Source organism: Phocoena sinus, chromosome 4 (genome assembly GCF_008692025.1).
Source record: "Phocoena sinus isolate mPhoSin1 chromosome 4, mPhoSin1.pri, whole genome shotgun sequence".
Classification (NCBI taxonomy): Eukaryota; Metazoa; Chordata; class Mammalia; order Artiodactyla; family Phocoenidae; genus Phocoena; species Phocoena sinus.
Genome location: NC_045766.1, coordinates 31,115,299 through 31,141,299, shown reverse-complemented (window position 1 = coordinate 31,141,299; position 26,001 = coordinate 31,115,299). Strand labels below are relative to the sequence as shown.

Sequence of the window (26,001 nt, the reverse complement as noted above, 5' to 3'; positions counted from 1 at the left end):
TGGGAAGTAAAAGGCTCTTCTATGAGTACAGGAGTTCCCACTTTGCCTTTCATTCCAAATGAAAGCAAATACTTCCACATCTTTTCAATTGTCATTTATATGGTAGTGGTTACATCAACATGAACAGTATACTGTTGACTCTGATCCAAAAGACAATCCCTAAGGAGACAGCAAATGCCAAAAGTAGTTTATTCCCATTCAGCAGGCTTCTAATTTCTATGACTTTTCCTTACATATTTGATTCTCTCCTGATCCTACTGCTATGAACCAATTTACGTTTTCAACCTGGCACCTCACTTTGGGACTAGGAGTTTCACAAGTCCCTGAAACTTTATAGTGGATTCTATCTCCTCACTCATCAATCAGTAATACCCAGCTCAAAAAGTCCAGAATCTGGTAAACAACTCCACATTCACCCTGTCTCTGGCTTCTGGCAGACAGGAGAGAGAGAGGCTGGTTCCAAGCAGGGGCTCTGAAACCAGACCATGAGGGTTTACAGTGGGCTCTGGTTGCAGGACTTTGGGCAAACTGCTTAACGTCTGCGCCTCCATTTTCTCATCTGTAAAATGGGACGGATCTCTGAGACTGCTGTAAGAATTAAATAAGACCAGATAATCCCTTAGAAAGTATAGCTTGTGTGATTTAATTGGTTTTGACTAAATTCCCTTTGAGCTTGATAGGATTTTAAATGTTTAGTTTAGGAGCTTGCCAAATCGGTATACTTTCTAGGACCCTTTATCCGTTACCTTCTGTGATTCACTCCTGTCTTTTGTGCACTATCCCCACAGGTGCACACAGTATTCCATTTTTCTTTTAATTTCATTTAACAAGAAACTTACTAACATGTACCATTTGACGGACATTATTCAAAGCACCTGACAAACGTTCACTCATTTTTATCCCCTTAACAACCCTATAAAGCAAATACTATTACTTATTTTCATTGTTAAGAGGGGGCACTGGTTTCACAGGGAGCATAAGTAACTTGACCAAAGTCACAAGTAAAGGTGGAATAAGGAAATGAACCCAGGCCCTCTGGCTCCTGAGGCGGTGCTCCTGTCCCATCACAGCCTCTAAGGTATGGCATCAAGGGTGAAGGACCCTCCCTCAGGGGACACCAGCACCACTGCGAACTAAGAGACTGTTGGCTAATACGTGTGAAGCACGTGGACATAAAGGAGTGAGTGATTTGTTGGATACTTACTACAGTCAAACATTTTGAAACCTACTACATTTAAGAGGAGATACTTCTGTAACTCTAGAAATGCCACCGTAAATCAGTTCCTCCTCTTAGGTCTCCCACATTTCGGCATTTTGAAATTTGACCAAAAAGCGATTTCCAGTTTTCGTATTATGAAACTATCTTGTACAGCATTTCCCTTGTTTAAATTGAAACTATTCTGAACCCGCATCTAAATAATAGATTTGGAGCCATTAGGAAATTTATACTTAATTGACATAGGTCTAATCCCTCTACTCAAATTTTTTTAAGTTTGCTTTTATTCTCTACTGAAGCAAATAAAAGGATACATGTTTAAATTATGTTCCGTTACATTAATAAAATCCAGAACCTGTATTTTCCAAGGATCAATTTATTTGAATCAAACACCAATTTTTCAGACTGTGCCACCACACTGGGTAGTTCCAACCCAAATTATCAGGCATCCTATTCCCTCATAAAAATGTCCGGCGGGATATGTAATTTTATTCTCAGAATGCCAAGCTAAGTCACCCAAAATGCTCAATCAAGCCAACGCGACAGTCTGGTCCAATTCTGTGGTAAAACTCATAGCAAGAAATATGAAGTGAAACTCACCATGGAGAACTCCACATTCCCTCATAGGGTCTTCTGATTTCCTCTTTCCCTTTATCTATCTGGCAAGCAAACATTTCTTCACAGACAACAGCTTTCTCTATACAAAAGCAGCAATTACATACTTCCAAAAATTTTATAGAACTTGACCCAAGGTTGACTGATGAAATTCCTGAAGTTTTCAGCACTTTGCATACAATCACAAATACAGAAGAGACTTCTAAAAGTGGCTTTCTAATGAGTGAAATAGTATATCTCCATTTAAATCTGCCATTCGCTCACCAGAGCAGTGAGTGGCTAACATTTTTTTCATGCTTCATATATAGTCAGCACTATTCTAGGCACTCATCTCAGCCTCTCAACACTGAGGTATGTACTATTATTAAACCCATTATACAGATGGGGAAAATGAGGCACAGAGCTACTAAATCATTTGTCTATTATCTACTACCCAGTAATTGGCGAATCTGGAATTCTAACCCCCCAACATTTGGGTCTTATAGCCCTTAACTCTTAGACGATACATCCTTTTATCTCTCAGAGATCGAAAGACCAAAAGACTAAGATAGATGTCTACAGAAATAATCAGGTCATACCTAATGAACACACATTTCTGAAAAAAGCAGGCTACAAGGATGCAGATGACGATGCTGTCTGATTTTAGAGTCAACTCTTATTCTCCTACAATTTGGGGCTCTTTTCTTTACATTTCTGCCTATTATTATATACAAAAGGCACTAAAAATTCCACTGAACATGTAGAGAAGATAAACTGCAGGGAAGTTATTACATGAGAAAATATAAAAACAACTGCAACTAAACTGACTTACTCAAACCAGAGTAGATTAACAGTATATAAGTTTAAAATGAGAGAGCTTCCTTATTAGAAAATCCCCCAAAGGTTTGCATAAGAAGAGGTTCTAATGGATCACACTGCACACGTGAAAATGAGGAAGGAAACCGGGTATAAGAAAGCAGAACGACATTTGCTTCACATGCCCTTCATGGGCTGAACTAATGACTGCCTCGATCGGAAGACACTGAGCTGAGTATCCTCCCAAACAAAGGTGAATTTCAGCTGTTATTATGAGTGGCTTGCTTATAAATGATGGAATATGTTCAAGGGGAAAAACAATGCTTTAAGGTTAACATTCTACAAACCTTAGATTATGAGCCTAGGAAATTACATAATGTACAGCAATCTGACATGAGTAACTTTACCTCTTAGCCAGCTTTGTTTTACTGCCATGCCAAAAGCCGAACTTGTGAATGGGGTAGAACCAGTTATTTGGATTTCATAAGGCTGTGAAAGTAATGGTACTGTTACAAGTACCAAAAATGTACTATGTGCTTTAAAAAATTCTGGCCAGAAACAACATGGGACTTCTCAAATGATCTATTAAATGTGATGAATACATTAAGGTGCTAATACGCTGCAAACCTAAAGTCTGCTTTTAACAAGTAGTGTTTTGAAATCATGAAATGCTTCTTGTTTTACTGTGTGTGTATGTTTATGTGTAACAGCTGACATTGGAAACCATGAACGACACAGTGATGAAGGGCTTCAACGGGTCTGAGAGGTGCCCCAGGGACATGCAGGCAGTGCACCTGGTGTTCCCAGCCATCTACACTGTCGTTTTCTTCATGGGCACCCTCCTGAACACTTTGGCCCTGTGGGTGTTCGTTTACATCCCCAGCTCCTCCACCTTCATTGTCTACCTCAAAAATACTCTGGTGGCCGACTTGATAATGACGCTCATGCTTCCGTTTAAAATCCTCTCAGACGCGCGCCTCGGACCCTGGCAGCTCAGAGCCTTTGTGTGTCGTTTCTCTGCCGTCGTCTTTTACGAGACCATGTACGTGGGCATCACACTGCTGGGGCTCATAGCCTTTGACAGGTTCCTCAAGATCATCAGACCTTTTGGAAAATTTTTCGTACAAAAACCTGCGTTTGCAAAAGTGGTCTCAACCCTCATCTGGCTCTTTTTGTTCCTCCTCTCCCTGCCAAATATGATCTTAAGCAACAAGGAAGCAACACCGTCATCTGTGAAAAAGTGTGCCTCCTTAAAGGGTCCTCTTGGGCTGAAATGGCATGAAGTGGTGAACTACATTTCCCAGTTCATTTTCTGGACTGTTTTTGTCCTAATGCTTCTATTCTATATGGTGATTGCAAAAAAGGTATACAATTCTTATAGAAAGTCCAAGAGGAAGGGCAGCAAAAACAGCAAAAGGCTAGAAGGTAAAGTATTTGTTGTCGTGGCTGTCTTCTTTGTGTGTTTCGCTCCATTTCATTTCGCCAGAGTCCCATATACTCACAGTCAAACCAACCGTAAGACTGACTGTCGATTGCAAAATCAACTGTTTCTAGCTAAAGAAACAACCCTTTTTTTGGCAGCAACTAACATTTGCATGGATCCCTTAATATATATATTCTTATGTAAAAAATTCACAGAGAGGCTACCATGTATGAAAGGGAGAAAGATTGCAGCATCCACCCAGGAAAATCATACCAGTCAGTCAGACAATATAACCCTAAGCTGATAACTTTATCATGGTTAACGATTGACTGACAAGACTTCAAAAGACAATTTACTTGGAAATCAAATGTAAGCAGTGAAAGAAAAGATGGCTTCGAGCAAATGCTTTCTTACATTTTACTATCCTCGCATACAGAAAGGATCATATAAATTTTAATTCCACGTAGATCTATTCATAAGCTGAAATGAAGTATCCGTAAGAGAATGCAACAGGAAGCAAACAGCCACTAGAAGTCACCTTATCAAGAGCGTTCACTTACACTTTGGAAAAGATGTATCATGGGGAAATGTATATTCCTAAAACTACATATCTTCTAATTATAAAAAATATATTCCTCCACTCTAAAACACCTCACATTCTTCTGCACATGTAATTCAAACAATGCTACTGCTTTTGTATCCCACATGCTGATTTAAAAAGAAAAAAACCCAAAAAACCCACCTTGTGAGTCCTTTGGTGAAAACTGAGGCTAGAGGTTGAAAGGGATGCTAGATGTAAAGTGTCTGGGGAATAGGTCAGAAAGCCCAGATACCTGATGAAGGCGCTGCTTCTTACACTTACAAACAGCCTCTTCCCCAGTATGCAGCTACACCATAGGAGGCGCAAGCAGCATTACTAAGCCACATAAAACATGGTACTGTAACACTTCGCTTACATCCTGAGTGTGTACAAATTCAAGGGCAAGAATACTGTATTCTTATTCTTTGGAATCCCCCCTCTGCCCAGCAAATACTCTAACGGTGGTGGAATATTCCACCTACTCAGCAAAGCCTTCCTGGGCCAGCACCTCCATGCTCCTTCCTCATGTCTCTGGTTGAAAATAATTACCTCTCCCACTGTTTGGGTATGTTAGGGCCCTCAATGCCGAGTTCCTTTTACTAGCTTGCTGTATTCTTTTTTTTTTTTTTAAATAGATTTATTTATTTATCTTTGGCTGCATTGGGTCTTCGTTGCTGTGAGCAGGCTTTCTCTAGTTGTGGCAAGTGGAGGCTACTCTTCGTTGTGGTGCGGGGGCTTCTCACTGTGGTGGCGTCTCATTGCGGAGCATGGGCTCTAGGCACGCGGGTTTCAGTAGTCGTGGCTCACGGGCTCAGTAGCTGTGGCCCGCGGGCTCTAGAGCGCAGGCTCAGTAGTTGCGGCGCGTGGGCTTAGTTGCTCCACAGCATGTGGGATCTTCCCAGACCAGGGCTCGAATCCGTGTCCCCTGCACTGGCAGGCAGATTCTTATCTACTGTGCCACCAGGGAAGTCCCTAGCTTGCTGTATTCTTGACTGCATCCCCCAAAGATGGTTAGGATTTTTTAAGAAAGACAACATATTTTGAAGACAGAAAATACGTCATGTTTTCTTGGTATCTCCCACAATACTTCCCACAGAGGATAAATTACAAATGTCTTAAATAGAATATGTCATCGTTATGCCATTCTTGGTACACATATAGATAGAACTGCTGACCTACGATCAGTAACATCTATACTGGGAAAGTTTTAGAGGATGGTGACCTTCTTGTACTTATTTACCTCCATATGTTTTCCTGAATCCCTCTGTGGTTCAAAAAAGAGCTGCTAAAGTATGTTTATCTGGAATTGTAGATGCTGATTTGCACCTTCTAGATAAAATGTACAAAGGAGTAGTCATGCTCTGTAGAAGTGTCACTAGTGCCAATACAACCATCAGGACTGTGAACCCCAGACCTCTTTCCATGGCCTCAAAGGCCCTGAAGGCCCTGGAACTTGCCCACCTTTCTGGCCTTTTTTCCTAAGCATTCTTCCATCCTTGGAAATTCATACTCTCATATAAGTTTATAATTATCAGAAAATGCCATGCTCCTTTTTTGCCCCCATGTCATTGCACTTGTAAATTTCCCTCTGACTCACCAAGAAAACTCTTATCCATCCGTGGAACCCTAAGTTGCCATCACTTAAACCATGAAATCTCATCTGGCTAAATTCCCACCACCACCTCAAACCCAATCACTCCATCATCTGTGTGTTGTCACACCTCAATTATTATAATGATCACACTGCTTTGTAATTACTGGCTCATACATGTATCAACTCTTTTAATACCCTATGTGTACTTTTGAGAGCAGAAATTGTGTCTCACTGTGCAATCAATAAATATTTGATAAAACGCCAAACTGGCTTTATTTTTACCTACTAGAGAAGCAAAAGGGAAGCCAATTTTCACTGATGTTTTTCTTATCAAATGATAATATAAACTTCTTGAAAGCTCAAGCTCTTTTTAGTTGGTCTCCTATGCATGTACACAGGGGCCTGGGAAGTATGGGTGCTCTTGGGTTCACTAGTGAATGACTGGGAAGGAAGCAGGATTATTAAACAGTACACGTATAGCTTGGGGGCTAACGTCTATCATCATCTCAGTCTTAAAGCTATTGACAAAATGCTTTAGCTATGTATTGTTGGTTTCGGTTAAGTAAAATTTGTAACTGTAGCATATTACCATCACCAAAACGCTTAGAAAGTACTTTGACATCTGATTTTCATTTGCTAAAATAAAAGAATTAAGTCATGATAACTATTAGAGATGTCACTAAATCCATGTTACCTTTACTGAGTACACTATACAATCATGAGCAGACGCTAATAGTGTATTATAAATAACTGCATCTAAGCTACATTTCAAACTATGCTTGGGAATGTAACCCATGTATTTCAGCTCTAATAATATTTTCAAAATACACTGAATGGATATAGATAATGAATAGAATTTTTTAGAAAGATCTTTCAAGATAAAATTTCAACAGGAAATGTGTCCACCATAAATGCAAATATTTCATTGCATTATAATAATATTACAGTCAAAAGCAGAGTTCCTGACATGTAGATTGAAATAATCTACCAAGAACTTAGAGAAGAGTCAGCTTAAAATCACATTCACAAAATGAAGAACAACGATTTGAGGAGAGCTTCCCAGACTAGCAATCACAAGTACTAAAATCTAGAAAACTTACAGAATGGGGAACTATACCATAGCCATTAATGAGACATAGAAGTGAGGAAAAAGTGGAAAAAAACATTAGTAGCTTTGGTGAAGTCTGTAAGCTCAGAGCACAATTAAGGGCTTCTGTCAAAAGCTAAACTGTCATCATTTTGACTGGATAAGGCCTTCCAAATACCCCTGATGCAGGGGAAGTGGGAGAGGATATTGTTCCGTGCAGGATTAGTCTTCAGAAACCAAGAGAAATTCCTGTAAAAGGGGAAGGAATTCTGCCCATTTTTTGATTGGGTTGTTTGCTGTGATGGTATTAAGCTGCATGAGCTGTTTGTAAATTTTGGAGACTAATCCCTTGTCAGTCACATCATTTGCAAATATTTTCTCCCAATCTGTGGGTTGTCTTTTCATTTTGTTTATGGTTTCCTTCATTGTGCAAAAGCTTTTGAGTTTAATTAGGTCCCATTTGTTATTTTTATTTCCATTACTCTGGGAGACAGATCAAAAAACATTGCTGCGATTTATGTCAGAGAGTGCTCTGCCTAGGTTTTCCTCTAAGAGTTTTATAGTGTCCAGTCTCACAGTTAGGTCTTTAATCCTCTTTGAGTTTATTTCTGTGTATGGTATTAGAGAATGTTCTAGTTTCATTCTGTTACATGTAGCTGTCCAGTTTTCCCAGCACCATTTATTGAAGAGACTGTCTTTCCCCCATTGTATAATCTTGCCTCCTTTGTCATAGATTAATTGACCACAGGTGCATGGGTTTACTTCTGGGCTTTCTATCCTGTTCCATTGATGTATATTTTTTTTGTTCTGTGCCAGTACCATTACTGTTTTGATGACTGTAGCTTTGTAGAATAGTCTGAAGTCAGGGAGCCTGATTCCTCCAGCTCCTTTTTTCTTTCTCAAGATTCCTTTGGCTATTTGGGGTCTTTTGTGGCTCCATACAAATTTTAAGATTTTTTTTATTCTAGTTCTGTGGAAAATGCCATTGGTAATTTGATAGGGATTGCACTGTATCTGTAGATTGCCTTGGGTAGTACAGTTATTTTGACAGTATTGATTCTTCCAATCCAAGAACATGGTATATGTCTGTGTGGTCTGTGATTTCTTTCATCAGTGTCTCATAATTTTCAGAGCACCGGTCTTTTGTCTCCTTAGGTAGGTTTATTCCTACACATTTTATTCTTTTTGATGAGATCATAAATGGGATCGTTTCTTGAATTTCTCTCTCTGATCATTCACTGTTAGTGTAGAGAAATGCAACGGATAAATAGACATTTCTCCAAAGACATACAGATGGCCAAGAGGCACATGACAAGGTGTTCAACATTGCTATTAGAGAAATACAAATCAAAACTACAACAAGATATCACCTCACACCAGTCAAAATAGCTACCAACAAAAAATCCACAAATAATAAATGTTGGAGAGCGTGTGAAGAGAAGGGAACCCTCCTACACTGTTGGTGGGAATGTACATTGGTACAACCACTATGGAGAACAGTATGAGGGTTCCTTAAAAAACTAAAAGTAGAGCTACCATATGATCCTGCAATCCCATTCCTGGATATATATCCAGACAAAAACATGGTCTGAAAGGATACATGCACCCCAATGTTCATCGCAGCACTGTTTATAATAGCCAAGACATGGAAGCAACCTAACCGTTCATCGACAGATGACTGGATAAAGAAGATGTGATACATATATACAATGGAATATTACTCAGCCATTATAAAGAATGAAATAATGCCATTTGCAGCAACATGGATGGACCCTAAAGATTGTCATACTGAGTGAAGTCAGACAGGGAAAGAGAAATAGTGTATGATATCACTTATATGCAGAATCTAAAAAGAAATGATACAAATGAACTTATTTACAAAACAGAAACAGACTCACAAACTTAAGAGAACTAACTTATGGTTACCAGGGGGGATGGGTGCGTTGGGGGAGGGATAGACTGGGAGTTTGGGATTGACATGTACACACTGCTATATTTAAAATGGGGAACTCTGCTCAATATTATGTAACAAGCTAAATGGGAAAAGAATTTGAAAAAGGATAGATACATGTATATGTATAACTGAATCACTTTGCTGTACACCTGAAACTATCACAACATTGTTAATCAACTATACTCCAATATAAAATAAAAAGTTAAAAAAATAAAATAATGAAAAAAAAAGGCAGAGGCTGGGGAGGAAGAGGCAGAGAAGCAGTGTGAATTCCCAACTCAAAGAAGTTAGATGGCTGATAAAGTGATCTTGAATCAGAATATAAAATAATTATTGTCTTATTAATCTCATCACTTCATATATTCCATATGCATTTGAAAGCAGCTCATTCCATAACTTTCTAAAGTCTTCCTTCTAAAACTGCCTGACCATCACCCCAGGCAAACTGTACTCTTCCAGTAAGTTAATAGATCAAAGCTCACATAGATTAGATCTTACCAGAACAAAAGCACCACAGCAGAGGAACCCGCACCCAGCTGTGTTTAATAGCTAAGGGAGTACACACTGAAAAGACAGCAGCCCTTACAAATCAATTGAAGTGCCTGGAAACACAACTCCACATTTTAAATTTTACATGGAAACCAAATGTAGGTAATATGAATATAGGACACATGTGTTAAATCAGTAGTTTTCAAACTTTAGCAGGTACCAGAGCCAGCTGGAAGGATTCTTAAAACACAGATGGCAAGGCCCACCTCCAGAGTTTCCGATTCAGTAGGTCTGGGGTGAAGCCTGGGAATAAGTTTCCAGGAGATAAGGATGCTATCGATTTGGGCCACATGTTAAGAACCCCTGTGCTAAAAGTTCCTTGAGGTTCATACATCCGTAAGGACTGGTTCACAGCACAGCACTGCACTCCTGGACATGAGTGCCCAAGGGTGAGATCTGTCAACTGGAGACAAACAACATTGTTACAAAGAGAGCAGGACAGATATAAGGTGACAGGCAGTGGCATGAACTACAGCTACCTGGAAAGTTCACGTCCCACTTAGGGGAGCATCTACTACTCAGTGCCAGCTGTTGGCACGGGAGGAAACTGGGGCCCAGGGTTGCTAGTTGGTAGCCACAGCAGTAGTAAAACCAGCATCAGCAACGACAGAAACAGCACACATTACTCACTATTTACTAGGTACCAGGCAAGCATGCCAAGAGCTTTAAATATACTGGTCCGTTTAATAATCCCAGGAAGCCTATCAAGTGCTATTGTTATTTCCATTTTAGAGATAAAGAAGTTGAGAAACAGAGAAGTTAAGCAACTGGCACGGGGTCACACGACTTACAAGTAGCAAGGCTAGGACTCTTAATTCAGACTCTGGCTTCTGAGCTCATATTCTTTTTTTTTTTTTTTTTTTGCGGTACGCGGGCGTCTCACTGTTGTGGCCTCTCCCATTGCGGAGCACAGGCTCCGGACGCGCAGGCTCAGCGGCCATGGCTCACGGGCCCAGCCGCTCCGCAGCATGTGGGATCCTCCCAGACCGGGGCACGAACCCGCGCCCCCTGCATCGGCAGGTGGACCCTCAACCACTGCGCCACCAGGGAAGCCCCTCTGAGCTCATGTTCTTAACCACTGCATTGATAATCGCAGATCTTCTAATGTTTTCAAGAGAAATCATAAATCCAGTCCACTCCGCCATATTTCCTGTTATTTTCAAAGCTTCCGTAGTCACTCCTCACACTCCCTGAACCCGACAAAACAGTACCTTCACGTGTGGGCCCTAGTGGTCCGCATGCTGCCAGCTAATTATCTGTGACCTAGAAGCTGACAAGCACCTCCCAGGACCTTACACTCCTTTACTGAATGCTCGCTATGTGCCACGCGCCATGCTATGTATGCACCTTACAAGGGTTATCACCTTTCTATTTCTCACTATTACCCCAGGAGACAGATACTACAGGGCTCCCTGTTGGGGAGGAAAAAAAGAAAAGAAAACTGAGGCACCAAGTGAACAGATACCTTGACCCTGGTGCCCACGACCCCACCAGCAAGCAGAGGCAGAGCTGGGACAGACACCCCGGAAGGTGGCCGCAAGACCACATCTCAATGGCTCTGCCGCACTGACTCTCTGATAGTCGGGACAAACCTAATTCCTCAAGGGGTGACACCTCAAGCCCCAGCTGTGAGAATGGTGAAGAGGGGGGCTCCTGAAAAGGGAGGGAGAGGTCTCAACACAGGAAAAGTTTCAACAGCTCAGGGGTATGAACAGACAACCATGGACCTTTTGAGCCCTCTGGGGGCCCCTCTGGTTCTTAAGAGGAGTAACAGCCTAAAGAGTGGGTTGACTCGCTCATGTAGCCCATCATTCCTTCAACGTGTGCTTCGTGCAGGGCCCTTGGCCTCCCTGGAAGCCGCACACAGACCATAATGAATCCAAACGTGGTTCGTGGAATAAGAGACGTAATTAGCTCACCAAAGAAGCTCGGAGGAAAAGGCCGCGATTGCCAAATGGAGAAACTGCGCAAGGGCTCACCGGAGATGCAAGTGTGAACTGGACCCCGGGGGAAAAACAGAGGCTTCGAAAGGGAACCCTGCGGTGCTCTGAGCAGTTTGGAGGAAGGCTCAGGTGAGGGTGGGCGCTGTGCTATGGCCGAGCGGCAGGGGCCACGGAGGGCCTGAGGCTGCAGCACATGCGTGGGGAAGACGAGCCTGGGAACGGAACTGGGACCTCAGTGCACAGCACTTCCGGGTTGCTGGGGTGTTCGGAGTTCTCCGTGAGCCACTGAAGGTGGCTGAAGTGAAGACTACTGTTCTCTATGCCGTGCTTTAGCAAAATCAACTTGCCAGCAATAGGCAGTTCTGAATTAACGGAGCCACTGAGGCCAAGAGAGCAGTTAAAGAAGTCTTCCATCAATGCAGGCGAGAGCCAAGGGGAAAGAAATCTGACATGGAACTTAGAGACATTTTCAAAAAGAGACAAAGGTCTTGAGTCCAAGATCACTGGAGAGTATGGGTTTACATGTAAAACGTATGTGATTGATATGCAAAATGTATTCTCAATGGGGTCCATAATCCCCATCACACCCCCTCCCAACCGAGATTCATTGCTTTGAAGAACATTAGCTTGGGTGATGTCCTTGATCATGACGGGTGTGTTGAATATGAAGTACTAGCGAGAGAGCTGGGTCAAGGAGTCCAGCCAGTAGGGGCAAAATATGGATCCAGGGCTCTGAAGACAGGGCTAGATCAGAAGCCAAGGGAATCATCTTTTCTAAGAAAGGGAGAGAACAAGGAATGAGCTAAGCACCTCAGAAGCCATGCTGCACCAGTCTCGTGGACAGACGAGATAGAAAGAGAGGAACGATGCCTGGGATTGTGGGGGCGGGGATTGCCAACAAGGAGCACCAAGACGTTCTTTGGGAAACTGAGGAACAAGAGAAGTTCGAGGAGGAAATGCGAGTCAGCAGAATCCCACAGTCTGGGAAGGTCAAATGTGACGAATCTACAACTGTGAGGTCAGTGGTCACTCTAAGAAGGAGGTGGCGTAGAGCCCCAGTCTGCAATAGGAAGGGCGGGACGACAAGCTACTCTTGCCATGAGGGACCAGTCAGTTCACAAGAGTTCCAAGGAGGAAATAAGAACAGCTGTTATATTAGCTCGGCCTTTTCCAAGGGTTTCTAAGAATAGGTGGAGTAGTAGCTCCTTGCCATGCTTCCTATGCAGTACAGTGTGAAGATGCTCCATGTGAAATGGCCCACAGAGCAGAGGCGCAAATCACATGGTGAGTGTAACCACACAACCAAGAGAACCAGCTTCAGTCAGAAAATGGGTGTGCCATGGGCTTCCCTGGTGGCACGGTGGTTGAGAGTCTGCCTGCCAATGCAGGGGACGCGGGTTCGTGCCCCGGTCCGGGAAGATCCCACATGCCGTGGAGCTGCTGGGCCCGTGAGCCATGGCCGCTGAGCCTGCGCATCCGGAGCCTGTGCTCCGCAACGGGAGAGGCCACAACAGTGAGAGGCCCGCGAACTGCAAAAAAAAAAAAAAAAAAAGGGTGTGCCAACACCCATGTGTCAGACATCCACGTTACCTGGGTTACCTTAGGGCAATCAAAATATTATGAACTTAACCTTGACTTTCTAGTTGCAGAATGTTTTTTAATCGTTCCAACTTTATATTCATAAAAACACCCCCATTCGTATTCATTTACTTACTCTCCCTCTGCCCTCTGACCAAAAAAAAAAAAAAAAGCTACTGTTCACTAAGTACCAACCAAGTTTCAAACACTGTAGGAATTATCCTATAGTATATTATCTCATTTAAACTTTACAATCTTACAAGGTAGCCATTTTTCAGAAGAAGAAATTGAAGCTCAGATATAATAATGACTTGCCCAAAGTAAGAAAGCACCTAAGTGGAGAGGCTGAAATCCACACTGGAAACTATATGACACCAGTTAACTGAGCTCTTATCAAGGTTGACACCGCCCCTCACAAGAAGATTTCCAAAGTGAGGAACTGGCCGGGTATAGAAGAGAGTATCAGTATGAGGGCGGAGGTCAGATGCAGGCACATCTCCAGAGTCAATCGCCAAACCATCCCTCCCCTTTAACTGACCATTACACATGAAGTTCTCATACCAGAAAAAGGTAACTGCTTTATTGAAAGCAGACCTAATAGATACAAATCATTTCAAATGACAGATTAAACACAGTAATTCAAGCACAGGGACCTAAAGATACCAATCTCAGCGAGGAAACATTAAAGGGTTTGTAATAATTATACTCAGCACAAATTCTCAGCAACTGGATGGTGAGCCACAGTTAGAGCGATTTTTGTGTACAGAGAGATGGGACAGGAAGATCTGGAGAGGATTTTACTGCAGCCCTTGTTGTATGTTCTGGCTACATGCAAAAGACATGGGCATCCCAGACAGATCATTTGAGCTATGTGTCAATTAGATCCCTGCTCATCTTTGTCTTGTAATGATGAGTTCATGTACTGTGAAAGACTAAGAGGTCCTTCGTGTGTGCATTTTCCTTTCAGAAAAAATGGATACATCAGAGATTATAGAGACAGAGAAAATTAGACTGCAGTGCCAATTCTCTGCCTAGCAGCGTTGGAGGAAGCAACACTGTGCCCAGGTCCAGGCCAATGCAGCGAAGCCAAATAAAGGAAGGAGAGAGCAGGCGGTCATATGCAAGGCAGAAATGACTAGAAGACCAAGGTAAGCCTTAGCAATGCATTTGCCAGTGCCTCACACTAAAAAGGGGGGAGGTAGGAATAGGGTTAAAAAAGTTTATTCTGGGATTTAGGAAGACGTATCAACACCATTACCTATTTTCATTCCGTTAAAGGGATGAAACATTAGAAACCTTCTCTCCTTGAGTGCTTCTGTCTCTTTAAGAATATATTTTGAAAGGTTATAGAAATTCTCATCTAAAATTCTGTGATTAAACCAGAACCTTAGTTTTACAGAAAACTGAAGCCGGGAAAAGTTGAATGAGTTTGTCCAGTATCCCAGAGAAAAAGTGAGTTTGGATCCACGAACCAGGTCTCTGTCCAAAACAGGAGTATAGATATCCCCATTTGATTTCTAAGTTCCAAACCCCAAGGTAGACTTCAGGTTAATATATTCAAACTGCCTCAGAAACATCTGAAAGCATTTCCTTACTAAGTGACCCACAGGATGGACCTAGCGAATACAGAGCAAACCAATTTTCAAAAGCCAAGGAGATTAAAAAAAAAAAAAAGCAGAAAGATTATTCTAAAGAATAAAAGAGTAAACTAGAAAAACACAATGTGTGACCACTGATTAGTTCTGCCTTAAAAAACTATAAAGAATGTTACTGAGAAAGAGCAAAATTCAGACTGAATATTGTGAGTAGGTAGGAGAAAATCCCTTTTTTTGTTGGTTTTTTTTGGGGCTGTGCTGTGTGGCTTGCAGGATCTTACTTCCCCTACCAGGTACTGAACCCACGCCCTGGGCAGCGAAAACACAGAGTCCTAACCGCTGGACCACCAGGGAATTTCCAGGTAGGAGAATATCCTTGTTCTTAGGAAATACATGCTGAAGTAGTTAGGGGTGGGACATCTGTCACAATGACTGCAACTTCAAACAGGTCTCCCCACAAATATGTGTGTTGAGGGGGAGGGTAAGGGGAGGGTGTGAAAAATGTCAATGGGAAAATTTAGATGAAATCTGCTTGAACTATAATTTCAACTTGTCTGTAGGTTTAACGTCTTTAAAAGTAACATTATTATAGAAGGAAAAAAAACACCTGTAATAAAAAATGAAACAAAAAAAATTTTTTTAAACATTGTGGTGGTAGAGAAACACAAACACATATCCTAGGACATCGTCTTATATTCAAAATAAATTTGGGGTTTGTAATAGCTAAACAATATTATTAAAATAGCTTCCTTGCATTTAATAGGATCTTCCATTGAAGCAGCAAGATAATTATTGTTATAAAGTCTCCTGTGGCTTTTATGAAATGTGAGACTTGCTATAAAAATCGGCAGAAAAAAAATTATGGAGGTTAAACTTTTGGTGATTTGAACAAATAAAGTTATGGACTGGTTCTTAGCTGCTCTTTTCATCAAAGCATTACACTCTTCTCTGACTAAACCTGTACTACTTCCCTTTTTGAATGTTATGTAAGACCAGCTTTAACAAGTCCCAACTTGAGATCGGCATAACGTGCTTTAAGACAAATGCATAAAGGGTGCCTCATGTTAACTTTCTCACTACAAGACTTTGCATGGCCAGCCGAAGAGGCTTTTAAATACACAATCCCACTGTGACTAAGGCCAGGAAAAGGCTAGTCCATGCCCAGCCCAGCCCACCCTCAGGAGGAGAAAAGGAGGGCCACCTACTGCACTGACACCAGCTCCTTCCCTCCTCCTTGTGGAAATCTTAATACAAAACCAACACATACAAAGTCAAGGTGTATAACCCTGAATTATCAAAACATTTCCCTTCAAATTCAAAACAGAATAGTACATGAAAAATATTACCAGCAGCGATGTAACAGAGGAAAGGTATTTTCTTTAACATTAAAAAACAAACAAACCGAAAAACCGTATTAAGTTAGTTGACAGTAATAGGATGAAGTTAACCCAGGTAACAAATGTATTAAAATTTAAGGCAGATAACAGAACTGCCTTTATTCCCTCAACAGGAGCTCGTGAAATATTTGTCCACACAAGCTCTTCCACATGAATTCACGCCCACCACTGGAACTGTGGGGTGATAATCCTCAGAACTTGCAGAGAAGGTCTTTGCCCAACATACTTTTAAGGAGGCTAAACGGGATGTGCTCCCTTGAATTGATGCTTTTAAGACCGGCCGTTGGTTATTCTGGCAGAGTTCCCAGTTTGAGCAGTACATCATTTACTGTTTATGGATCATAGTGACAAACGGCAAGAAGTGCAACCCCCAAAAAACAAGTCTCTCAAACTCAGGCCTGCATGGCATAACTTCCCCCCCCCCACCCCCCGCCCCGCTCAAGATGCAGGGAACTAGCTTTAAATGTTCAAAGCGAAATCCCTGGAGAAGTAGTACCAAATGGCACAAAGCGGAGTCCAACCTGAACGAAGGATGGTTTAGTAAATGTGGCAATTTCTTATACGACTGAGCCACTATTAAATTGGCTAATTTTTGTTCAGAGACTTTCCCTAGGGCTACCTACTCATCCACAACATACTTAAAATTGAATGGAAAGCCATTCAATTTTAGTTGTCTGTTTTTGTTTGTTTAGGAAAAGGCAACAGAAGAAACAAACTTTTGATATTCAACTACTGGTATTTAAATTAAATACGTTTGATTTTCTGCATAAACACAGGAAAAAAACCCAACTAGTACATATACATTATTTCCTTAAGGCACAAGTAAACACTAAGTAATACCTATTATTTACTAGCTTCAAAAAATGTTCCTCCTTAATTATTTTCATTTCTCTTTCTCTTCAACCATGATAGTAACAAGTTTTGATTTCATTTGGTGATATTTTCTTCATTTCTTTTTACTTGTTTGAATGTTGCATTCAAGAAAATCTTGGAGTCTCTGGGAAATTTTTTGGAAGTTCTAAAATTAATTACAAATAGGAAAAAGTGATTTGATTATATAAATTTATCATTGTGGGAAGATTTTTTAAAAGAATAAAAGTTGTCTTGTGGAATTCAAGAGATAAGGTAAACTCGCCCCCTAAATAACTTTATTTAAAATATTTTTGTGTAGGTGAAAGCAGGTTATATGGAATTCAGCAGATTCTTGAATAAGACAACAGGTTTCCCAAGTTATCGATCACCAGTATAAACACATATTAATTTGTCTTTAATACACTGAATAATACCATGAAAGATCTGTCTTTTATAAAAGATATTCTGGTTCCTTTTTATACAAAATTTAATTAGCAGGAAGGTTTGTAAATGCATATTTTCTGATTAGTAATAGGGAGTTCCCCTCCCACCCCCCAAAAAACCCTAAACACTGGGTCTGATTTAAGAGGGCCCAACGTGAGGCTTGATGCCTTCCTCCTCCTTAAACAGCCCTCTGGCCCTGTGGGTTCCAGCCCTCTGTGTTCCCTTCTGGTGAATCACCATCTGATTCCTGCAGGTTCAGGAAATGTTCTTCCCCAGTCTACAAATCTCACCTACTCTCAGGTGTGAGTCATTTCTATTAGCAAGAGAGCAAGTTGCTCCAGTTGTTTCTGAGCAGGAGAGTTTGAAAGGGTGCCCCAAAGAACAATCTCAAGGTGGGTAGGGGAGCACCTACCTTCTCCGGCAGCGGGGAAAAAAAAAAAAAAAAGATTATTTTTTACGCTTTAACAAAAAAACAACTTCCCTGCCAACCTTAGTTTCAAGGTTTATTCTTAATCAGAGTTGAGAAGCCTGTTTCGACTTGAAGACACCCGTATCAGGTGAATGGAGAGCCAGCTACCGCAATGAAAGGTAAATGAAGTTGTCTTTTTTTTTTAATTTTCTTAAAAGCCACGGTTGGTAGGACGCAGCCCTGATTAAGAGTATAATTATACCTCTGCTTAAACCTGAGGTCTGAAGAAAAAGTGGGGGTTAGAATGCTAAGTGGATGAGATCCACAAGCTCTCTTTGGGAGGAACCACTTTCTGAAACGAGAGTCATCGTACTTCATGGAACTTCACGGTTTCCAGCTCAGGGAGGCAGGTAATGCAAACCGTGCACTGTGCCTTCAAACGTGGAAACGGTATTTTGGAAATCACTTCTACTAAGTGGATTTTTAAATCACATTTGCTTTATTAGTTGAGTAAAATCCAATGTCCCTTATAGTTGTTTCCCAAGATCCCAAACTGAAATTCGTTTCATTCACTTTTCTTTTAAAAAGAGATCAAAAGAGAAAAAGATGATTTTCTCTCCTAACTGCCTCATTTTGATAAAAGAATCTCAATCGTTTCGTTGTAACACAAAGAACAGGGCAATCCTCTTTCTGATTCCTTAAGAGATCATGTTAAAACATGTCAGGAAAGTCGCTGAGAAAACTGCCTAACTAGTGACGAACGGCTTAGGAACAGCTTAGGTCTGGTTCACATTCAAAGTCGCGGGGAAGCTTTTACTTCATTGAGGGAATCAAGAAGCCAGCAAGGAGATCTGAACTCTTCTAAGTTATAATAAGGATTTTGAAAGATAGGTGAGCCTAACGTAGGGTGACTTTTCGATTTACTAGGTTAAGATTTATCTGCTACGGAATTTTCTATCGTATTCTCAAAGTGAATCTGCTTTCAAGTTAGGTATATTACCATTTTTTAACAAGGACTTTCTTTCATAATTCTGATTAGAGACTCCGATTTACTAGCAAAATGAACAACAAAAACTTGGGTTCCATATTGCCAAACAGAGCCAGACACTTTTCATTTTATACTATTATCTTATTTATACGGTATTGTTATTTCTGCCAGTTCAGGGTTAACACTCTTTTCCTCCTTGAAGCTAAGGGATCAAGGGGACGTGTTATTTTAGTCCTTCAGCAAAATCCCATCCTACGACTACTGTTTCCAACACCTATTCAGAAAGTGTTCCAGGTATATGTGGGTTAAGAAGAAGGGGCTGGGGGAGCAGTTAAGATTGCTGAGTACCATATACTTAAGGAAGGAGGCTAGAAAAGAAAAAGTGATTAGTCAGAAAATCCTAACTATTCCATGAAGAGACCCAGGCAAAAATTTCCTGGCTAGAGACAGAATGTTGGGAGGGCTTATTACACTCCGGGATATGAGTGGGAGATGGAAAACTAAATTAGAATGGATGTTTTTATTTAGGTTAGTGGTATCTGTGCCCCCCTTCAGAGTCTGTCTACTTTCCTTCCTTCCTTGATATCTCAGGGTTTCACTTCCTTTAAGAACAAAAAATGTCACCCATAGCCCTGTCCTCTGAAAAAATGCCACAGAAACTTAAGACGGAAGAGACACGGACGGCCATTTGTTCTCTGTACTCCTATAAGCAGAGGAAAAACTAGGAAAACCCATGAAACGCCCTCAGAGCCCAATAAAAGGAATGGTGGTGAAGGCAGGATAGAAGGGAGGTGAAATTTAGGCGAAATCACCTGGGAGCATCCCACAGTCTCCAGGGGGCTGCTGTGTGCACAGGATGGGACAGGACTTTGGTTTAGAGCAGAAAGGCCAGCCGGGGTGTGGGCGTTGACAATGTCAAAAGTTACGTCCGACTTGAGCCTCTTAACTTCCTCAGGAGCTCACTGATGCCTCTCACAGTAAAATGAGGGGATTAGATCGGATGGTTGCTCGAGGCCCCTTGTATGGCTAGATTCCCATGATCCAGGTGATGTGCTGAGACACTAGGGTTGGCTAACAAGAACCCAAGGCTTGAACCACATGCAGATGCCGGAGAGGACACTGTAGAGTCAGCGATGAGGAAGAAGACTGGTCCTCCCCTTTTCTGTCCCAGCCAGCTATGTGATGTTAATCAAATCGCAACCTCTTTAGAGGCCCCAGATTCTTCCTCTGCAAGGCAGAGACGAAGACAGTCTGCTCCTGCTTCCTCGGGTGGGAAGTTCTGCATTAGTACAAGTGGAAGGGCCAACTGCAGTTCCTAGAGCTGTTGACTATCTGAAGTAGACAGGAGAGAGCAGAGGCAACCCAGACCCTGTGGTTTAAAAGTAGATGAGATGAACCACGTGGAAAACATCACGGTGAACAAGAAACGAGAGGCAAACCTTCTGCTTCGGGCCATTGATTAAAGCCAAGCCCCTATCCAACCTGGCAACAATTTCCAAACTTTCTAACCTCCTCATACACGGGCAGAACAGAACGTTTATTCTTCCTCTTGTGCGTAATTAGCACATCTTAACTTTCATTGACGTTCTTATTATCCAAATGTGAAAAAACTCACACTAAAAATGCCTTTGAAGGAGAGCACTGATAAAGTTTCACTTGGTATAAGCCATCACATTAAGTCGTACGTATCAGTGATTCTATAATTTCTCTTATAAGGCAATTTCTAATAATAATTTCCAACATTTTGGAAGAAGGTAACTCCTTAAATGACTTTTTCTAATGTATTAGATAGAACTCGTATGACACAAACTGTCCTTCTAAACCTTATTATTGAAACAACAATCACTAACGTGCACTGATACCTTAATATATGTCCAAGACTACTTCACATTTTAACATAGATTATTTTCTTAGAAAACCTCACACAACCTGAAGACATATACTGCTGTTACCTCCGTGTTACAGGTGAGCAAACTGAGGCTTAAGTGGTATGCAAGTAAGCAGCAGAGCTCTGACCTTGAACCGTGTCTGCCTGCAGTCAACCATGCTCTCAGTCACTACTTTTTAGCATTCTAAGCAAACTCAGTATTTGCTATTTGGGACCTCTTTTTTTTTTGGTCAGTAACTTAACGGGTAAAATTGTACCGATTTGTGATTTATTTACTGTACTACTTGACTGAAGTAGATAAGTGGCTGTCTTGGGCACATCATGCCCTACGATCAAGTTGGAGCTACTTGATTACCTAGTCTGCCCAAAGGAGAGACATCAGATTATAATGAACACATGAACCTCCCCCAACCGGGTTGCGCAGAAATAGGAGCAAAAGAGTAGTTAAGAGCCCAGCACTTGGACCGACCTCTGTTCAAATCCAGGTTGTGCCCTCACCAGGTGTGCTAGCCTGGGTGAGCTCCAGCGGCACATGTCTGCTGAAAGGAGCCTCTGCAAGCCTCAGTTTCTTCATTTGAAAAATGGGCGTACTATTCTTACTACCACTCAGGAAGCATCTATATAGTGAGTTTTTCCAAGATGCCAAGCTCCAATAAAAGATCTATAAGGCTTGAATGACATAATACTGTGGTAATACCTCATTCAATGCTCAAATCAATCCTATATGAGTGTTTTACAGAAGAGGAAACTGAAGCAGAGTGGGGTTAGATGACCTGCCTAAGTAAGTGGCAGATCTGCAATTTGATTCCAATGTCTTTTTGATCAATTAAAATTTATCTTAGGGCTTCCCTGGTGGCGCAGTGGTTGAGAGTCCGCCTGCCGATGCGGGGGACACGGGTTCGTGCCCCGGTCCGGGAAGATCCCACATGCCGCAGAGCGGCTGGGCCCGTGAGCCATGGCCGCTGGGCCTGCATGTCCGGAGCCTGTGCTCCGCAACGGGAGAGTCCACAACAGTGAGAGGCCCGCGTACCCCACATACACACACACACACAAAAATATATATATATATATGTGTGTGTATATATATATATATTTATCTTAATAATTTAGAACAGTTCTAGGCACAAAATAATATTAGTCAGCATTTGCTGAACCCATACGCTTATTAACTTTGTTGTTGTTGTGACTAGCAAGACAGAAACACAGACTTTTCAGCTACCAGAGGAGGGTTTGCCTGTAGTCTGGACATGCTCTCAGGTTAGAGATATTACTGGCTCTCAAACTGTCTTCTGAAACTCCACTTTTCAAGTCCCTGAGTCTAAAGAGAACCCTTTGCTAAAAATATCAAGATTCTGGCTGCTTCCAAAGTGGAAGCCGGTATAATAGGGGGCTGCAGGAACAAAATATTCTAAGGTCCCTGCACTAAAGGAGCTTATGATCTAGTTGAAGAAAGAAAAATCATAACAGAAAAACACTTGGGCTGTCAGCACTGAGCTGTGTGGCTCTCCGGCTGAGAGCTGACAGAAGAGACCCAAGAAAATAATTCATGGACATGAGTTACCTCAAGATTGCAGGCATTTTAGGGCCTGCCACACTCCTTCTGAGGTGGAAGACCTGCCTGTCCAAACCTGTTCCTCCTCATAACTGCCAAACTCAAAGGTTAGACATGAAACTGAAAACAAATCATCAATGAGCTTCTCAAAGCTCATTGCAAATTAGATAAACTGACTAAAGGACAAGTTGGAAAAGCTGCGAAATTGTTTACTGGTTGTATTTATAAAGAGGCCGGTCCTTCATATCGTGACTGGGTACCCTGCGGCTACTCATGGCTCACAGTGACATGCAAGCCTCAAATAATAACAGCTACATTATTTTTTGGTTGTTTCAACCAAGCATGTTAAAAGTCCTGGAAAATGAAAACTTTAAACAAAGTCTCGCACTGTGTCAAAATTGTCTAGGTACAACCCGTATGATACATAGCAATATGACTAAATGAAGAACAGTGGATGCCGTCAAAAAGGTAACTGCTACATCAGTGTATCAGTGATCAATGTAATTATGATCACTGTTCAAAAAATAGTACGGTTTCATCTCTTCAACATCAATATTCTCTTTTCCCTTTAGCCCGAAACATTCTAATTTCCTGTTGCAAAGACGAAACAAAATGTCTATGTATATTTTGTGGTATGAAAAAGAAGTATCCACACAGTGCCCACAGTCACCAGTACAACAATGAAAAGGGGCAACCGCATGTAGACAGCAGCTCAAAGCTCAGTCGAAGCCATCCTACGGAGGCAGATGGTAGAACATACTTTTACCACATTGCTGTTTCTTCACAATTCATCGAGCAGAATCGCTCTGCCCCCTTCTCCCCAGTATACCTGATTCCAATTACCAAAATTTCCCAAGTGCTAGACATGTTAAGTTAGACCATATGAAAATGCCATCTATAAAAACATTTCCATTTCCGTTCAACCTAATGCATCAGCATCAAGGAAGAAGAAACCTTAGAGCTTTTGAGAAAGTATTCATCCCAAAGTAAATACAATGCCATTAAGTTCTAAAATCCTATAATGAACTCTCTTGTCTTACAAGCTCATCAATTTCAGGTGAAAAGGAAAATATTAAGTGAGGGGGAAATTACTAAAAATGAGGGGCAGGTTTGGAGCTGGCACTGGGTAACAAGGCTCTAGGTCCCCCAGGGTACTGGTAGAAACCCCACGGAGAGACCTGGGGCGGCCCCACCGTGAAGCTAGATGTCACCAACTGTAACCCACAAACCAGCTTTATTTGGTCTGTTTTAATGAAATTAAGCCAGAATTTTTTTAATTTAAATTTTTTAAATTCATGCAATTTTATATAAAAATCCGTTTTTTATAGTCCCATGGCAGGTGACCCACACACCTGCATGGCAACAGCCCAGAGCCCGGGAGTGGGGCAACACTCCCCAGTTCACCGCAGCCCCCAGCCTTCCTGATCATTTTTCCTAACACCGAAGCTGTTAGCTGTATTTTATTGGCCTGATGGTGCTGCGATTGTTTCTTCTTACACCTGGCTCACTTTTCTCACTGACATTAGATTTGGGGCTCTATTTGAATTTGCAGTCCGTCACTTTAGTCCCCTCACTTCACAGTGGGCTGTTTAGAAACATCAGAGGACCAGTGTTGGATCAGCTTTTCTCCTGGTCTTTGGCCATGCCTTACGTGAGATCACCTGCCAATTCCTATTCTCTCTGCCCTTCCTGGGTTGTACTGTTTCACTTCGTTCATAAAGAAAAAAAGATAATTAATGCCAGTGAAGTTGACAGCAGGAACTAATTTAAAGAAAATGTTATATATGTATGTATGTGGGTGTGTATGTATTCACACACACACACACACACACACACACACACACATTATACAAATTATGTGTGATGCCAGATCTTTTTACTACATTGGGGTGGGGGGGGGTGGGGGGATTTATTTATTTATAAATTGAAGTACTGTTGATTTACAATGTTTCAGGTGTACAGCAAAGTGATTTGGTTATAGACAGACTTTTTTTCAGATTCTTTTCCATTATAGGCTGTTATAAGATATTGAATATAGTTCCCTGTGCTACACAGTAGGTCCTTGTTGTTTATCTATTTTATATATAGCAGTGTGTATCTGTTAATCCCAAAAATTCCTATTTCTTGTTTTTATGAGAGGAAAAAAATGAGACAGAGTGAGGGTTTGATGCCGATGAAAACTGTACAATATCCACTAGGATTCAAGACCTCACTAAAGAATCTTTACCATTGACGGCAGGGGTTGAAACGGAAGGAAGACTTGTCTCTTTAGTACCTGTCTTACTTGGTTAATTTAAATAAAAAGCATTGCAGTGTCGTTAAACTGTGATGCGAAAAACTAGGGTAGCTAACTTGACACCCAATTCTATTGAGAGTGGCCTTGAGGACACCTACCCACTCATCCACAACCCAGATAACCATAGTGATGACCTCATTAGAATGGTGACCATGGCAACTACCATCATCACCGTGAAGAATAATTACGACCCTTAAGTATAATGCTTAAGCCATGGAATGACCCTTCGAAAACAAAGAACAATATCTCCATAAGCCTGCGAAAAGTACTCTCCTTTCTTAATAGGTTGGTAAAAGGTAATCAAACAACTGAAGACTTTACCTGGGGTCTTAGATTCTGAGAATTTTTTTTAAGGGACCAGAAGCCACTTGAAATGCATTTGGGTTAGAACAGATTCATTCAAAACCACTACTCTGGCTATTGGGACTGTAGCCTCTCTGACCAGCTAACTCTGTATTAATAGTCCAGAATTTCACCGTGTATACATTAGACTTTCCCTAAACAGAACACAAAAATATACATTTCAATTAAGGAAATGATAAAATTTGACTATATGAGTAATAAGATTTTCATCGTTAAGCAGAAAAAATATTTGCCATGAATTACACTGCTGCAGCACTTACAATATAAAATGGACTTGCACATCGTACCTCTCCAGATTCTCACAGCTCCTTTGGGAGCCAGGCCAGGTATTTATTATTTTCCTCATTTCACAGACAGGCAAGCTCCAGCTCCGAGAGCTAAAAGGCTTTGCCCAGGGTCAGAGCCAAAGACTCAGTCAAAAACGTAATACCTGCCGATTGCACTGAGGTCCAGGACACCATCCAGGCTACTTCTGGGGTGCCACTGATCAAGCCAAGTAGCACAGCAGAGAGGCAGCCTGTTCTGGGGCCACAAAAACTGGAGCTCATCTTCTGGCTTTGCGTCTCACTGTCTGTGTGACGTTGAGCAAGTTGTCGAAGTGCGCTGAGGCTCTTCACCTGCACAATGACCAGGTCTGGGGTAAGGTTATAAGGAAGCATTAGACAAAAACCTTGCCTTCAAGGGGTTTACAACCCAGTTCACACCACCCTCCCCCTCCCCCCCCACATCAATCAGTGAGTGAGTGAGTAACTAAGTAATCAGAGGTCACCTGGAAAAAGAAAAGTTAAATCCAAATGTGAACCAAAACATGCTTAATTGTAAGCTACAGGTGTCAAGCATAACTTGGCAAAGAGAACTTCAGGGTAGTACCTGAAAAACCAGA

General features: G+C 41.5%; 3 protein-coding genes across 15 annotated transcripts in view; 2 read left to right on the top strand and 1 right to left on the bottom strand.

Moving 5' to 3' along the window:
- The window catches only part of MED12L (mediator complex subunit 12L), a 326,027-nt gene that overhangs the window by 92,751 nt on the left and 207,275 nt on the right, over positions 1-26,001 (bottom strand). The window lies entirely within an intron of this gene.
- P2RY13 (purinergic receptor P2Y13) lies at positions 2,766-5,361 on the top strand. Its single transcript, XM_032629368.1, has 2 exons — positions 2,766-2,879; positions 3,337-5,361. Exon 2 carries the CDS (start codon positions 3,352-3,354, stop codon positions 4,351-4,353), a length of 1,002 nt encoding a protein of 333 aa, XP_032485259.1. The 5' UTR covers positions 2,766-2,879; positions 3,337-3,351; the 3' UTR covers positions 4,354-5,361.
- Positions 3,913-26,001, top strand: part of GPR87 (G protein-coupled receptor 87) — a 37,683-nt gene continuing 15,594 nt past the window's right edge. For 2 of the 13 annotated variants that reach the window (XM_032629355.1, XM_032629352.1), the window contains exons 1-3: positions 3,913-4,051; positions 14,302-15,291; positions 18,117-18,210. The gene's annotated coding sequence lies outside the window, so the exon portion shown is untranslated. The other 11 variants (XM_032629348.1, XM_032629357.1, XM_032629353.1 and 8 more) reach the window with 10 other exon arrangements.